General features: G+C 39.0%; 1 protein-coding gene across 1 annotated transcript in view; it reads left to right on the plus strand.

Annotated features, from left to right (window-relative positions):
• Positions 1-15,097, plus strand: part of SH2D4B (SH2 domain containing 4B) — a 358,103-nt gene that overhangs the window by 117,193 nt on the left and 225,813 nt on the right. The window contains exons 2-3 of the mRNA XM_042781741.1: positions 12,716-12,878; positions 13,954-14,101. Coding sequence (XP_042637675.1) covers positions 12,716-12,878; positions 13,954-14,101 — 311 coding nt within the window. The remainder of the gene's footprint in view (positions 1-12,715; positions 12,879-13,953; positions 14,102-15,097) is intronic.

The following is a 15,097-nucleotide window of genomic DNA, read 5'->3' on the forward strand; positions in this document are numbered from 1 at the left end:
CTTACGTGGCCTGACCCAGGTGCAGACACCTGCCTTTGCTGGTCCCAGGGCTGGCTTACTGTGGCCTGTGCCCGGGTGCGGCTCCTTGCACACAAACACTTGCCTTCCGTTGGTCCTGGGGCTGTATGATTTAGCAGTAATTACTTCCTCTGACATTCCATTCATGAGAATTCAGTCTTGTGACCTCAGCAGTCTGAGAGAGAACTGAGAAAGGTAGTTATCAATGGCCCAAGGAGAGGAGAAGTGTGGTGAGCATGGCATTATCGCTGTTACCAATTGTCATTCTAGTCTCCGAAGCATTTCATTCTCCTCCATGCAAAATAAACTCCTCACTTTCATAGAGGGGACATCTTCAAGTATCATCCAACCATTGCATCCAGCTCAATCTCTAAGAGTTTGTATTTATCAGGTATGTTGTTGTTGTTGTTCGCCATTGAGTCGGCCCCGACTCATAGTGACCCCTCCTTGGGTTTCTGAGGCAGTATCACTACGGAAGTAGGATTGCCCAATTATCAGGTATAGATGTAGTCAAAATGGCCCATTATCTGAGTCTTTCCACTCCTAAGACAGTATGTGGCTGTTGGGCAGGTATAGAATATCCACCATAGGCTGTCCCATGTGGAAAGGGAGAATTTGAGGCCACAGCCACTAGTGCTGAAGTCCTACAGGCCTTCACTTTGTGAAGTCCCCTGCCCCAGCAGTGAAAGGAATCCCTTAATGGACTCCTATTTCACCCTTGTGTTGGCTTCTCTTTGTACTTTTTTCTTTGCCTCGTTGGAAGAGAGTGTTGGGGATGATATCCTCCCTGGTTTAGTATAGCCTTTGAAGCCTGTCTCCAGTTCATTGATGTTGGGTGTAAAAGAGTTATATTAAGTTTGAAGAAATCAAAGGCTTTTTCTTATAGTTTAGAATAAAAACTTAAGAGGCTTTTGATTTGTTTGCTTCCAGTCAATTTCATGTCCCAGTAATAGCATCCAAATTCCTTTTTAGATATAGTTTTCAAATGGACTTCTTTTCCTCTTTACCCCTATGCCTCTCCATTTCTACTGACGGGTGTCTACCTTGAGGCTTTTTGTAAATATAAGTGGGAGAGATCACATTTTTTATTTTTAAATTGTCCCTTTGGTGCATATTTATAGAACAAATTTGTTTTATATTCAACAGTTCATGTATATTTGATTTCATGCCCTAGTTTCCGTCCTTGACCATAACAAGCTTTCCTTCTCTCTCCCGTCCCTGTGACTACTACCTCCCTGTCCCCTTCTTAACTGTGCATTCCTGTCTGTCCAGCTTTCCCTCTGTGTGAATGCTGCCCCTTTGGTGCCTCATGACTGATTGCTCTAAGGGGTCTATCTCCCTAGAGTAAGTGAGTACATTGCCCTGGGGTAGGCGTTCTGCATGTAGGGCTGAGAGCTAATCCATGGGAGTGAGTTCAATTCTAGGCCCAAAGGGTAACCCAGAGCCATAGTCTTGCAGGTTCCACCAGACTCTATCTGACCAGTAATTCTGGTCATTTTTGTGTTTTTGAATTTTGTTCCACATTTTTCCTCCCACTCTATCCAGGATCTCCAGTTTTGGTCCCTTTCTGAGTGGATGGCATTGGTAGCTGGACACTATCTAGTTCTTCTGGTCTCAGAGTCATGAAGGTTGAGGTCTTCTTGGCCCGTCTTATCCTTGGACAAGTTGTTTCCAGATGCCTTTGATTTTCTTCACTCTTCTTTGATTCAGATGACAGGAGACAAATAGTTGGATCTTAGATGGTCTCTTGAAAGCTTTTAAGATACCAGTCATTACTCACCAAAGTAGGTTGTAGAACAAGATTTCTATGTGTGGTGTTGTGTCAATTGAGCATGATGTCCCCTGAGACTACAATCTTGAGTCAGCAGGCTCAGTGATTCTCTCTCTCAAGATGTTTGGTTGTCTCTGAGAGGTTACTACAACTCTGTCTTCTGTTGCTTCTGTAATCTGTGTGGTTAATTTTGTAGCACAAGTGCATATGTAAGATTGTCTTCAGCCAAATCTATCTTTGTTCTAGGGTGTATTCCTGTTTATTGACCCCAACCTGATCTCACCTGTCTATACATTTTTTGTAGCCTGGTGTTTGGTGTTAGTGGTAATGCAGTATTGTGTATATATTATTATTTGCCTCTGCTATCTATATCTTATGTATACATTTCAGTATCCTTCCCTTCCCCAATGTCATCATACTGGTCACAGACTCTTTTCATACTGTTCCTCCCCTCACCAAAATCAACATGTGACCCCCGATTAGTCTGAAAATTTCCTTCCCCTTCCCTCCCATCCCTAGTAACCAACAAAGTGAGTTTCTCTCCCTAAGTAAACCTTTCCTTGACTCTGTACAATAATGGGCTTATACGATATTTGTCCTTCTGTGATTGATTCATTTCATTCAGCATAATGTGTTCCAAATTCATCTATGTTTTGAGATGATTCATGTATTTTTCATTATTCTTTAATGTAGCATAGTATTCCATTGTGTGAATGTACTATAGTGTGGTTATCCATTCATCTGTTGATGGGCATTTAGATTATTTCCATCTCTTGGTATAGTGAATTGTGCTGTGATGAACATGGGTGTGCATAAGTCTGTTTGTGTCCTGTCTCTCATCTCTTTAGGATATATTCCTACTATTGGAATTGCTGGATCAAATGGTATTTCTATTTTCAGCTTTTTAAGGAAACGCCCTAGCTCTTTCCATAATGGTTATACCATTTTGCAGTCCCACCAGCAGTGTTTGAGAGTTCCAATCTCTCTGCCACCTCACCAGCATTTGTTCTTTTGTGTCTTGTTGAACTTTGCTATTGTTGCTGGGGTGAGATGACATCTCATTTTGTTTTGATTTGCATTCCTCTAATGGCTAAACATTGTGATCATCTCCTCATGTGTTTGTTGGCTGCCAGTATGTGTTCTTTAATCATGTGTCTGTTCATATCCTTTGCCAATTGTTGAATTGGGTTGTTTGTCTTTTTTGTGTTGAGGTGTTAAAGTTTTCTATACATATTGGAGATAAGTCCTGTGTCCGATATGTCATAGCCAAATATTTTTTTCCCCAATCTGTAGGTTCTCTTTTTACCCTTTTGGAGATTTCTTTCGATGCACATAAGAATTTAATTTTTAAGAGGTCCCAGTCATCTAGCTTCTCTTCCACTACCTCTGCATTTTGGGCAAGGCTTGATAGGCTCTTTATGCCATAGATTAGGGTCCTTAGATTTGCCCCTATTTTATCTTTGATGATATTTATAGTTTTGGATTTTACATTTACATCTTTGATGCAACTTGAGTTTGTTTTTGTGTATGGGATGAGGTATGGGTCTTGTTTCATTTTTCTGCAAGTGAATATCGAATTTTGCCAGCACCATTTGTTAAAGAGGCTATCAATCTACCCCCCATTTAATGGGTTTTGGTCCTTTGTCAAAGATTAGCTGTCCAAAGATGGATGGGTTTACTTCTGGGTTTTTGATTCTGTTCCATTGTTCTATCTGTCTATCATTGTACCAATACCATACTATTTTGACTGCTGTGGCTGTATAGTAGGTTTTGAGATCCAGGAGTGTGAAAACTCCTACTTTTTTTCTTCTTCAGCAGTACTTTGCTTATCCGAGGTCTCTTTTCTTTCCATTTGAAATTAATAATTGGGGTTTCCATGTCTTTAAAAAATGTTGATGGTATCTGGATCGGATTGCATTGAATGTGTGGATTGCTTTGGGTAATATTGACATTTTCACCATATTCAAACTTCCTATCTATGAATAAGGCAAGCTCTTCCATTTATGTAGATCCCTTGTAGTTTTTTTGCAGTGTTTTGTAGTTTTCTTTGTATAGATCTTTTGTGTCTCTGGTAAGATTTATTCCTAAATATTTTATCTTTTTAGTAGCTATTGTAAATGGTATAGTTTTCTTTATTTCCTGTTCAGAGATCTCTTTGTTGATGTAGAGGAATCTACCTGGTTTTTGTATGTTGACCTTGTATCCTGCCACTTTGCTGAACCTCTCTACTAGTTCCAGTAATTTTTTTTGCTAATTCTCTTGGGTTTTCTATGTATAGAATCATGTCTTCTGCAAATAGAGATAGTTTTACTTCCTTTTTGTCCATTTGGATGCCTTTTATTTCTCTTTCTTGCCTTATTGCCCTAGCTAGGACTTCCAATACGATATTAAAGAGAAGTGGAGATAGAGGGCATCCTTGTCTGGTTCCTGTTTGCAAGAGGAATGTTTCGAGTCTTTCTTTGTTAACAACAATGTGGCTGTTGGCTTTGTGTATATGCCCTTTATGATATTGAAGATTTTCCCCTCAATCTTTATTTTGCTGAGAGTTCTGAACAGAAATGGGTGTCGGATTTTATTGAATGCTTTTTCTGCATTGATTGATATGATTTTATGGTTCTTTGCTTTTGTTTTGCTTATGTGGTGGGTTTCATTGATTGTTTTTCTGATGTTGAATCATCTTTGCATGTGTGGTATGAATCCCACTTGGTCAGGATGTATTATTTCTTTTTTTGATATGTTGTTGGATTCTGTTGGCTAGGATTTTGTTGAAGATTTTTGCATCTTTATTCATGAGAGATATTGATCTGTAGTTTTCCTTTTCAGTTTTCCCCTGGTTTTGGTATCAGTGTTATGCTTGCTTCATAGAATGAATTTGGCAGAATTCCATATTTTTCTATGTTCTGGAATAGTTTGAGTAGTATAGGTGTCAACTCTTCCCTGAGTATTTGGTAAAATTCTTCAGTGAAGCCATCTGGACTAGGACTACTTTTTTTTAATGACCTGCTCAATTTCTTCTTTTGTTATGGGTCTGTTCAAGTCTTCTGTCTTTAACTGGGACAGTTTAGGTAGGTGTTGCATTTCTAGAAACTTGTCTAGGTTCTTGAATCTGTTGGAGTACCAAACCAAAAAAACTAAACTTACTGCCATCAATTCAATTTGACTAATAGCTATCCCTCCTTGGGTTTCTGAGGCAGTATCTCTACAGAAATAGATTGTCCAATCTTCCTTCTGAGGAGTGGCTGATGGGTTTGAACCATCAGCCTTCTGGTTAGCAGTCAAATGTATTAGGCACTATGCCACCAGAGCTCCCTGTTGGAGTATAATTCTTTATTATATTCTGTTATTATCTTTTTTTATGTCAGTTGGTTCTGTTATGATGTCACCCTTTTCATTTCTTAGTCATGTTATTTGAATCTTCTTTTCCTTTTCCTTTGTTAAATTTGCCAGTGGTTTGTCAATTTTAGTTCATCTTTTCAATGAACAAGCTTCTTGTTTTGTTGATTTTCTCTACTTTTTGTTTGTTTGTTTGTTTTCTGTTTTGTTTTTCTTTTTCTAATTGTTGGAGTTGTTGAGTTAAAGTGTTGATTTTTATTCTTTCCTCTTTTTTGATGTGTACATTTATTGTTATAAATTGACCTCTGTGTACTGCTTTCACTGTGTCCCAAAGGTTTTGGTAAATTGTATCTTCATTCTCATTTGTTGCTGGGAAGTTTTTTATTTCACACTTTATTTCTTCTGTTACCCAGTAGATTTTGAGCCATGTATTATTCAATTTCCAAATATTTGATATTTTTTCCTTGATCATCCTACTATTGATTTCTAATTTTATAGCAATGTGATCTGAGAAGATGCTTTGTAGTATTTCAATGTTTTTGAATTTATTGAGGCTTGTTTTGTGTCCTAACATATGGTCTATTCTGGAGAATGATTCGTGTGCACTGGAGAGGTATGTGTATTGTACTTTTGTTGTGTGGCGTGCTCTGTATATGTCTATGAGGTCAAATTTGTTGATTGTGTTGTTGAATTCTCCTATATCTTTGTTGAGTTTTTTTGTAGTTCTTTCTCTCCTTGAAAGTGGTGCATTAAAGTCTCTTACTACTATTGTAGAGTTGTCTGTTTTTTCTTTCAATTCAATTAATATTTGGTTTATGCATTTTGGAGCTCTTTCATTGTGTGCATAGATATTAATTGGGCACTCTGATGGCACAGTGCCTAACACATTTGACTGCTAACCAGAAGGCTGGTAGTTAAAACTCAGCAGCCACACCTCGCAAATAAAATTGGGCAATCTATTTCCACAGAGATACTGCCTAGGAAACCCAAGGAGGGGTTACTATGAGTCGAATCAACTTGATGGTAGTAAGTTTGGTTTTTGGTATAGATATTAATTATGGTAATGTCTTCTTGGTCAATTTATCATTTTAGCATTATATAATGTAATTTTTTGTCCTTTATGTTGTTTTTCACCTTGCAGTCTCTTCTATCAGAAATTAATATTGCCACACCTGCTCTTTTTTGTTGCCATTAGCTTGATATACTTTTTTCCACCCCTTAATTTTTAATTTGTTTTTGTCTTTGTGTCTAAGGTGGTTCTCTTGTAGGCAGCATATTGGTGGATCTTCTTTCCTCATCCAATCTGCCACTCTCTTTCTCTTGACTGCTGCATTTAGTCCATTCACATTGAGTGTAATTAATGTTAGGTCTGAATTTATTGCTGTCATTCTATTGTGTTTTTGTTGTGTTTTTAGTGAATTCCTTGTTCCACATATTTTCCTGTGCTGAGCTCATTTTGTTATCAAGTGTTTCTTCTCTTTTCTTCATTATTGTTAGTTTTGTGCTTATTAAGCACATATGTTTTCCTTCTTTCTGAGTTTGCTTAGGAGGGTTAAGTTTCTTTGTGGTTACCCTAAAGTAAATTCTTATCTCCCTTACTTTAGGGCAGTCAGTTCTGTCAAGACATTGTCCTGTCTTCATCTCCATTTGGAAGTTTTGTAATTCAAACTTTTATTCCCTCTACTTGCTTTGTTGCTGGTGTCATCTGCAGATTGACTCCCTTCTTTCTCTATGTACATTATTTTATGAGCTTATTTTAACTATCTATTTTTGGTTTGATTTCTAAGTGGAGATGTCTTGATTTTAGTTTTTTATCCTCTGTTGTGGGATCTCTATTAGAAAGACTCCCTTTATCATTTCTTGTAAGGTTGGTCTGGTTTTTACAAATTCCCTTAATTTCTGTTTGTCTGAGAATGTCTTGATTTCAACCTCATATTTAAGGGACAGTTTGGCTGGATATATAATTCTTGGTTGGAAGTGTTTTCCTTCAAGGTTTTATATGCCATTCCATTTCCTTCTTGTCTGCATAATTTCTGCTGAGAAATCAGAATTTAGTCTTATTTGTTGTCCATTCCAGGTGACATTAAGTTTTTCCTGAGCTACTCTCAATATTCTTTCTTTTTCTTTGGTTTTGGAGAACTTGATTATGATACGTCTTGGTGACTTTTTCTTGAGATCTATCCCGTATGGGGTTTGCTGAGCTTCTTGGACAGTTATCTTTTCTTCCTTCATGATATGGGGGAAATTTTCTGTTAGCAAGTCTTTGGCAATTTTTTCAGTGTATTTTTTTCCTCTTCTTGTTCTGGTATTCAAATCAGGCATATGTTGTTTCTTTTCATGTTATCCCATATAACTCAGGTTCTCTTCAATTCTCTTAAATCTCTGTATTGATTTTTCTTCATATAGGCTGTCCTTAAAGGATTTGTCTTCTATTTGGGACATGCATTCTTCAGTCAGTTCTAGTCTACTCTTTGGTCCTTCTACTGTGTTGTCTGTGTCTGCAATGTTAGTATTTACCTTCTGGATTTCTAATTGCTGTTTTTGTATGAGTTCTATTTGTGTATTTATCAACAAATTTTGGTCTTGAATGATTTTCTTGAATTCTTCCAGGGTACTGTCTGTCTTCTCATTGTTTCTGTTTATGGTTTCCTTGAACTCTTGGAGTGTCTGATATTCCTTGATACCTTCTGAATTCCTTCTAAGATAGTTCTATTACTTGTTCTTCTAACATATAGACAATTCTTTAGCCTGGGCTTTTGTTTCTATTGTCTTGTTTTCTTTTATTTGAGGTTTTCTGTTGTTTCCTAGACATTTTGAGATTGTTGTATTTGATTATTAGTTACATATTGATTTGTTCCACCCTGATTTTATGTTTTACTATATATGGGAGTGAGGGGCAGGTGTACTTTTTTGGTTACTAACTTGGCTATACTGATTTCCTCTCCAACTCTATGTATTGGTGGAATCACTGATGGTGATGTGGGTGCAGGTCTTTGTTTGTAATGAAGAGGATGTGGAGTTGGGGTGAGCATGCTTTGCCTACCATCTATTGTTGATTCTGTGGTTCAGGAGCTATTGGTGTTATTTGTACATTGAGTGAAGTGTTCAGTGTAGTAACTCCTGTTGCCTGGTGGAAGTTTAATGTGTTCCTTCTATTGGATAAGGCAGGGGAGAAAAGTAAGAAAGAAAAACAAAAAGGAAAAAAAGCGAATGGGACAGAATTAAGCTCCTTAGTAGAAAAGTAGAAGGAGATTTTTTTTTTTTTTTTTTTTTTTGTATTTGGAGGCACAGACAGGGTAGTTTGCATCTTTCTGAGCAGTCTACTAATGATGACATCCTACTGTCAATTAAAGACCCATGATTAAAAATTGACAGAGACCCCAATGGGTAGAGGGCCACTGCTTTCCACTTGGATTGAAAAACTGCAAAAACCCAGTAACCTGGTCCACTCTGTGCTAAAAGTTTTTGTGGAAGAGTTGAACCCCAGCCCACTGATGTGCACTTGCTCTTGGACTCTGCCTACTTGAAGGGAGTTTCTCCCTTTCCCCTACTCCTTTCTGGACTCCGTGGCAGCACAAGGCAAGGGAGGTCTTGATCCAGTTCTCAGTAATGTTATCTACTCACTCAGAGCCCAAGTTTGCCACCCAAAACTCCTGTTTGGGTATACTGAGTCCCCAGTGCCTCTGTGGTTTCTGTGATGTTTTTTTCCCTCTTCCTCCTTCCCTTTCCTGACCTCTTTTGCATTTCTAATGAGTTGTCTCCATCTCTGTCTCTGCCAACTAGGTGGGTTCATTTATTTTTCCCAGTTGTTTAATCTGCTCTTTTCTTCCACTTTCACTACATCTCATACTTTATCTTCTCCTTGGTTGCTCATAACTCTAGTATCATTATTTCTATCTGCTTTACCTGTTGCTCATGGATTAAGTTGGTAGAGGCCTCAAATGTGCAGGTTATAGGCATGACACCATCTTCCTGCCTCCTGGTTCAAGAGCTCACACTCTTAACATGCTTGTGTTAGTCTAGGTTCCCTGAGCAGCAGAGATTGGGATGAAATTAAACATATGTGATAGTTAAGGTTGTGTGTCAACTTGCCGAGACCATGATTCTAAATGGCCCAAGCAGCTGTGATGTAATCCACTCAGTTGAAAGAGAGTTTCCTCAGAGGTGTAGCTTGTTTCCAATGTATATATCTATATATATATATATAGATATAGATATAGATATAGATATAGATAGATAGATAGATATAGATATAGATATAGATATAGATAGATAGATAGATAGATATCCTGGGAACATTCTCTGACTGTTTGCTGGATCTGGATTTTACATCTAATTCATCATCATCTCTGGCTCTTGGAGCTTAACCAGCCTGCCACATTGACTTCCAACTTTAGGATTGTTGCCTTTGCAACCTATGAGCCAGTAATCTGTTGTTTTCTGGGACAATTTTGGATTCATCATCTGCCAAAGCTTGCTATATATACTGCCTACTGAAGTTCGTCAGCCTTTGCAGCTGCTGAGTCAGGGAAAACTTCCAATTTGACATCTGACCCATGAACTTGGGACTGGCCAACCTCTACAACTGTGTTAGTGATTTCCCCAAAATAAACCTCTCTCTTTCTCTCTTTAAGCTTCACTGATTTTGCCTCTCTGTTGCCAGCCTTCTGGTTAGGAGTGAAATACTTAGGCACTATGCCACCAGAGTTCCCAGAAAACCCAGCCTGAGACAACATGTGAAGATTTTATTAAAGCTAATGTTTGGCAGGGGAGGGGGAAGCTGGACACCGGAGGAGGCTGGGAGACTCATTAGATTGCTATGGATTGAATTGTGTCCCCCCAAATGATATGTTGAAATCTTAACAACAAGTTCTTGTGAACATGACCTGTTTAGAATGTTTGAAAATAGGGTCTTTGAAGATGTTATCAGTTAACACAAGGTTAAATGGAATAAAATGGGTCCTAATCAGAGGTATAGCTAAGGTATGACAAGTATGGCATATGCTCTAGGTGCCACTTGAAGGGGGGCACTACTGAGCAGTTTCTATTAACCATGGGAGTTTCCATTACTACCTGTGAGAGATCACTCAGCAAGTTAAAACTAATACTTTCATATTTGCGAGCCCCCATGGGTCAAGACAGACTGAAATCTTGCTTTGTTGAGTGCAGAAAGATAAGAAACAGAAAAAAATTCCTCTGAGCACATCATATGCCAATTTTCATCAGTAGAAGAATGAAGGTGCACTTGTAATTTTCATGTAGTGCCATAATGTGTTAAGTAAAAGGTTGATTTTGACTGGTCTTTTTGGGCTGATACTATGTTAAAGTTATATAAAAGATAGGTGTCAGATGTTTAGAGGGGCAAAATTTTAGTGCTTGTCACAGGTGCTATTTTCCATAGATATACCTCTAATCTTAATCCAATATGAATGGTGACCTTTATAAAAGAGAATACACAGAGATGGAAAGTGGGAAGACAGTCATATGAAGAGAGAGTCAGAAATCAGAATGCCAAGGATTGCTGGTTGTTGCTGGAAGCTAAGAGAGTGGGATGGAAGAGATTTTTCTTCAAAGCCACAGAAAGAATCAATATGGCAGATAACACAATTTTGGACTCCCAGCCTCTAGAACTGTGAGAAGGTAAATTTCTTATAAGTCACTTAATTTGATGTACTTTGTTATGGCAGCCCAGGGAAAGTAAGATGTAAGCTTGACCTTGTGTGAAGGGAAGAGGGAAAGAAGGTTGGCAAAGGTCTTGCAGCCAGCTGTGCAGTCCAGAGAAGACTTGCCGAGCTTGGGGAACCCTTGACTCAGAGATGACCATCAGAGGAGTCCATGTGTCTCAGCAACCAACCTGCCATGCTCAGTTGTCAATGGTGGGAGTAGCTTCTGGGAGACATGGCTTTAGTGCCATATCTGGTGCTGGATTTCAGAGTGCAGCTGGACCCTGGCCAATCACACTCTTGTAGTTGAGATCTGTGGAGCATATTCTCATTCTTTCACTACTCTTTGCCCCAGGCCACTGTTCACCTTACAAGTTTTACTGGGTTCTTTACAAATCCCATCTCTTGCAATTTGGACCCTAGAAGATGGTTTTTCTAATCCTCAAAGTCCCAACTCTGTGTCATATTTCTTTTTCTTTTTATTGCAAAACATCAAAAGCTTTCTTGAACTTATTTCTCTTAATTGGGAGCTCTGATGGTGTAGTGGTTAAGACATTTGACTGCTAACCAAAAGGCTGGTGGAATACTTTGCCAAATTCAGCCTCTGGCAACAAATACCATTAACATTCTATTTTCCAAACTCTTCTCTTATAAGAAGAAAGACAGGGGCCAGATTTTCAAGTTAGAGTGTCTAGCAATATCACCAAATTCTTTTCTGTAACATAACATGGGCCACCAGCCATCTAGAGTGCTCCTCAACTGCTAAGGCAATGACACATAGTTTATATTTCTGTTTCAGCAGCACCTCACTTTACAGATAAATTTTTTTATTAACCACAGTAATTGTCTTGGTTTCCTAGTGCTGCAACACAAATACCACAAGGGAGTGCCTTTAAAAAATAGACATTTATTTTCTCACAGTTCTAGAGGCTAAAAGTCTAAATCAGGTCCTTGGTGGAATATATTCCTTCCTCTTAGGTGTTGTTACTGTTGGTGTTATGTGCCGTCAAGTCGGACCCGACTCATAGCGACCCCTCCTTGGGTTGCTTAGGCAGTATCACTTCGGAAGTAGATTGCCCCATCTTCCTTCAGAGGAGTGGCTGGTGGGTTTGAACCGCTCATCTTCTGGTTAGCAATCAAGTGCCTTAGGCACTATGCTACCAGTAGTCTTGGGCACTCCTTAGTTCCTTGCTGACAGAAGATCCTCACATAGCATCTGTCTTCCCTCTTTGTATGCAAATCCCTGTGTCTAATCTACTCTTTTTGTAACTCAGAGATGATTAGGTTTAGAATACCTCTTTTTGGGTATGATCTAATTAGCACAACAAAGAAAACTGTATTTCCAAATTAGGATCACAGGTACAGGGGTTAGGATTCTAATATATACTTTATTGGGGGCACAACTCAATTAATAACAGTAGCCGATGGAAGCTGTTGCAATAGGCACACTGAGTGTCTTATTAAACAGAGTTTTATATGTGCTCACATCACAGTGTGATGTGGGTGAGGTTTCTTGGGTTGCTCCTCCTAAAGGAGACTCCAGAGCCCAGGTTTCTGGATCTGGCAACTTAAGTGGGAAAGTGCGTGAGAGTGCAGAAAATGCACACTGGCTTCAGACTATTTGGCCTGGGAGTGACATTCAATCTCTTGAGAGTGCTGGGCTGTTACCTGCTATTCTCTATAATGAAGGTCTCTGGAAAACTTGGTCTTGGATACCTTGCTCCAGGAGACTGAGCTGGCTGCTGTATTGCTCCCTAGGGAAAATGAGAGTGGGGAGAATTGTGGCCCTGCACTCAAGCCAATATCACTCTGGAATCCTTTATGAGGTGAGAATGCTCTGTAGAGGGATGTGTTGATTGTATACCATCAGCCAGCTTAGGTCATTCCTTACTATCAAGAACTCAATCCTGTTTCTCCTTTTGTTGTGAAGCAGCAAGTGACAAGCACATCCAGTGGCTCCTAGGTGCAGATGGAGAGGTCTGGGTCTGGATCATGGGAGAGGGTCCTGGTGACAAGCCCTACGAGGAGATCGCCAAGGAGTTGATCACAGAGCGAGCTCGGCTGCAGGCGCAGAGGGAAGCTGAGGAGCTCTGGTGAGAGGCTCAGGGGGTTGGCAAGTGTGTTGAGTAGGGCCAGAGACTGGAGCCTTGGGGTCGGGCCCTGCTGAGGACAGTAGCTTGTGGCTGGGAGGAAAAAGGTGCCAGGCATCTGGCTGGCTATTTTGAGCTCTGACCAAAGCATCATAGTCTTGCTTCAGGTAAACTTTGTGGGTTCAAATCCTGGCTCCACCAATTTGTAATTAGCTGACCTGGGGTCTCAGTTTCCACATCTGTGGTGTGGACATAGCTCTCTCAGGAGAATATAGTTTAGATTCACTGAGACTACATTGACGTGCTTTTTCTCTCCCTGGGTTATTCAGTATATTTACAATATGTTATAATAGTTTGGATTCACTTTTGGTATCTACCTAGTCCTCTTTATGTCACTCACATTCTTCAGAGAAGACAGACAGCTGAGCACTGCCATGAAGTTTGGAGTCAGAATCCATTCATAAACAACTTTTTTTTTTTTTTTTTTCCCACTGAACTTGAAAATCCATATGCAGTTAACTGCAACATTTTCTCCTCAATTTTTAATGAGCATTTTAATTGTAAAATATTATAAACTATAAAAGAATAAATTAAAGAACAATTCAATACCCCACAACCTAAGATAATCACAGTGAGCATTTAGGTGACACATGCTTTATAAACTGCTTAGTCACATCTTAACATATTGATTAATATTGACTCACAGCATTATTTAGGATTACTAGATAGTATATGAGAAATCTAATTTATTGGTACTATTGATGAACATTTGGGTTTTGTACTATTTTTATTGTATAAAAATACTCTGATGAACATCTCCTACGTACATCTTTTTAAACTTTGTGAGAAATGTAATTTCTGACTCTTGATTTCTTGACTTCCAGAATGATTCGGCTGACTTATAATCCCATACAGGACAGTGTCATTTATTTCTCCACACCAGTGCCAACACTGAGTTTTGTTGACCTCAGATATTTGCCATACTGATAGACCAGAAAAACTTTGCTCAATTATTTTGTTTGAAACTCTGTTTTCACATGATCTGTCAAACTTATACCTGCTCGTGCTGTTTTGGAAGGAGACAGAAGGAGGCAGAGATCACTAAGAAGTTCCGGGATGCACTGGCCAATGAGAAAGCCCGGATCCTGGCTGAGAAGTGGAAAGTGGAGATGGAAGACCACAACGCTGTCAAAGTTCCGGAGAAGTGGATCCATGAAGAGTTCAAGGTGGGCCAGGGGATGAGGCATTGTGTGCTGCCATCTTTTCTAATTCGCAAGGCCACTGATGCTGACCTTTGGTCTTGGGTGTTGGTCAATGCAGGGTGGTCCTTGAGATGGCCTTTCAAGAGAACAGAACTCTCATATGTCTGAATAGGCAGGAATGTGAAAACCATTTAGGCCAATCTACTTCTCATTGTACAGATGACACTGAGGGTCTGACAGATGAAGAGACTTGTCAAGGCCACACATAGCAATAGTTGAGGGCAAAGCCAGGATCAGAACTCAGACCTTCTTTATCTCAAACTAACAGTTTTAAAATGAGCCTTGGAAAGGCTTGGAAAGATTTTTGGTATCTACCTAGTTTTTGGTCAGTTGAGCCTGGGATCCAGTTCTAATTCTACTGTTTATTGCTGTGTGGTCTTGGGAAACATGCTGAACTTCTCTGGGGTTTAGTTTTCTTGTTTGTAGTTTTAGGGTATAACAGCACCCCATTTGAGGTTTTTATGAGAATTGCAGGAGATGATATATGCACATTTTCTGTCCCAAGATAAAGAGTTGGCTGGAGGAGGCAAAGGAAGGAACTTCACTGTCCTTTCATAAGAAGCTTAGGTTACCAACCCCCAGCAAGAAAAAAACTTGTCCCTTTTTTGAAAAGTTTTTTTCTATAGAAGTAATAGATATTTTTCTTTTTATTGGTATAGAAAACAGAAAAAAAAATGAGCAAAAAGAGGAAAATAAAAATCATGACTAACCCCAATACTGTATTGTGTTGTGAATTATTATTATTTTTTTCCATAATGATTAATTAGATAGTGAGGACATTGACCTTTTAAGAATATGTATCTTGCAAACATTTTCCTCAAGGTGATTTTTTTTTTTTTTTTAAATTGTGATTTGGGTAAAGATTTACAGAACAAATTCACTTTCCATACAGCAGTTCACATACACTTTGTCTCATGACATTGACCACAATTTACCACAATGCAACAGCTCCCCTCCCAC

Source organism: Orycteropus afer, unplaced genomic scaffold (genome assembly GCF_000298275.1).
Source record: "Orycteropus afer afer isolate SDZICR_OR568_19922 unplaced genomic scaffold, OryAfe1.0 scaffold00163, whole genome shotgun sequence".
In the NCBI taxonomy this organism is placed as follows: Eukaryota; Metazoa; Chordata; class Mammalia; order Tubulidentata; family Orycteropodidae; genus Orycteropus; species Orycteropus afer.